The sequence below is a fragment of the Echinops telfairi genome, unplaced genomic scaffold (assembly GCF_000313985.2).
Source record: "Echinops telfairi isolate 266 unplaced genomic scaffold, ASM31398v2 ScPeMD7_31;HRSCAF=116, whole genome shotgun sequence".
Lineage (NCBI taxonomy): Eukaryota > Metazoa > Chordata > Mammalia > Afrosoricida > Tenrecidae > Echinops > Echinops telfairi.
The window spans coordinates 45117677-45118678 of record NW_022103928.1 but is presented as its reverse complement, the minus strand read 5'-3'; the positions used below and the strand labels follow the sequence as shown (position 1 = coordinate 45118678).

Below are 1002 nucleotides of genomic sequence, written 5' to 3'. Positions count from 1 at the left end.
GTGTGATCTCAGGGAGACTGAGCTGGAGACATGGCCAGGATGAAACTTGAGGGATGCTGTACATAGCAGTGGTCACCAAAAACAGTTGCCGCTGACCTTGAGTGGGTACTGAGCGCGTGCAGTGTGGCCTGTGATCCTAGTCCAGTGGTACTGTGTGTTGGTAAAGCAGACACCAATGCTGAAGGTTTAATACCAGAAAACAAAAAGGAGCGTAACATATCTTGTTCTTAATTTTAGAAATGGATTCCATGTTGAAATAAGAACATTTGGGAACTATTGTGTCCAAAAATATACATAAATTAACTTTACTGGGTTTTCTTCCCCCTCTGATTATGCATGGGCCTACTCGAAGCTTAGACTGCATGTCTGGCTTACATGCTTGCTTCTCGCCGCTTGTCCTGGTCGGCAGCATTGGCATCGGCACCAGCCGAGAGCAGCAGGTGGCACAGTTGGAGGCAGTGCGTGGCAGCGGCTTCGGCGTTGTCTGGGTCCAGGCAGTGGGCCTCACAGGTGGTCAAGAGGGGGGTGCGGCCAGCAGCATCCCGGGCATAGGGGCATGCCCCCCGCCTTAGAAGTAGCTCCACTAGGGCCAGTTGGCCAAACCGGGTGGCCACATGCAAAGGGGTCTCCTCTTCTTCCTCAGACCGGCCGTCCACTTTGGCCCCGAACCGCAGGAGCAGCTTTGCGCACCTAGTATGGGCGAGTCGGTGGTCAGGGGCCCAGCACAGAGGCCTTCCTCAGCACTGGTGGTGGTACGAGCCCCGGCGGCTCCTGCTCTCTCTGCCCGCCTCGCCTTCCACCCTGCCTCCCAGTGAGGCCCTCAAATGTGTAAAGTGCAAGCCCTCACTCTGTTCTCCGTGGGAAAAGTCAGGAACAAGTAGGCATTTATGACCGGAACATCAAGGACTTTCTGTGAGCTCACTTACGTCATCCTTACCCCATTCCAGCTGTTCCATTGCTCTCGTTGCTCGGCAAGGTAACTGGGCTCTCCCTTGGTCAGAG

At 54.8% G+C, this 1002-nt stretch overlaps 1 protein-coding gene across 1 annotated transcript in view; it reads right to left on the bottom strand.

Moving 5' to 3' along the window:
• The window catches only part of ASB10 (ankyrin repeat and SOCS box containing 10), a 9747-nt gene that overhangs the window by 5630 nt on the left and 3115 nt on the right, over positions 1-1002 (bottom strand). Inside the window, 1 exon segment of the mRNA XM_045290148.1 lies at positions 376-690. Coding sequence (XP_045146083.1) covers positions 376-690 — 315 coding nt within the window.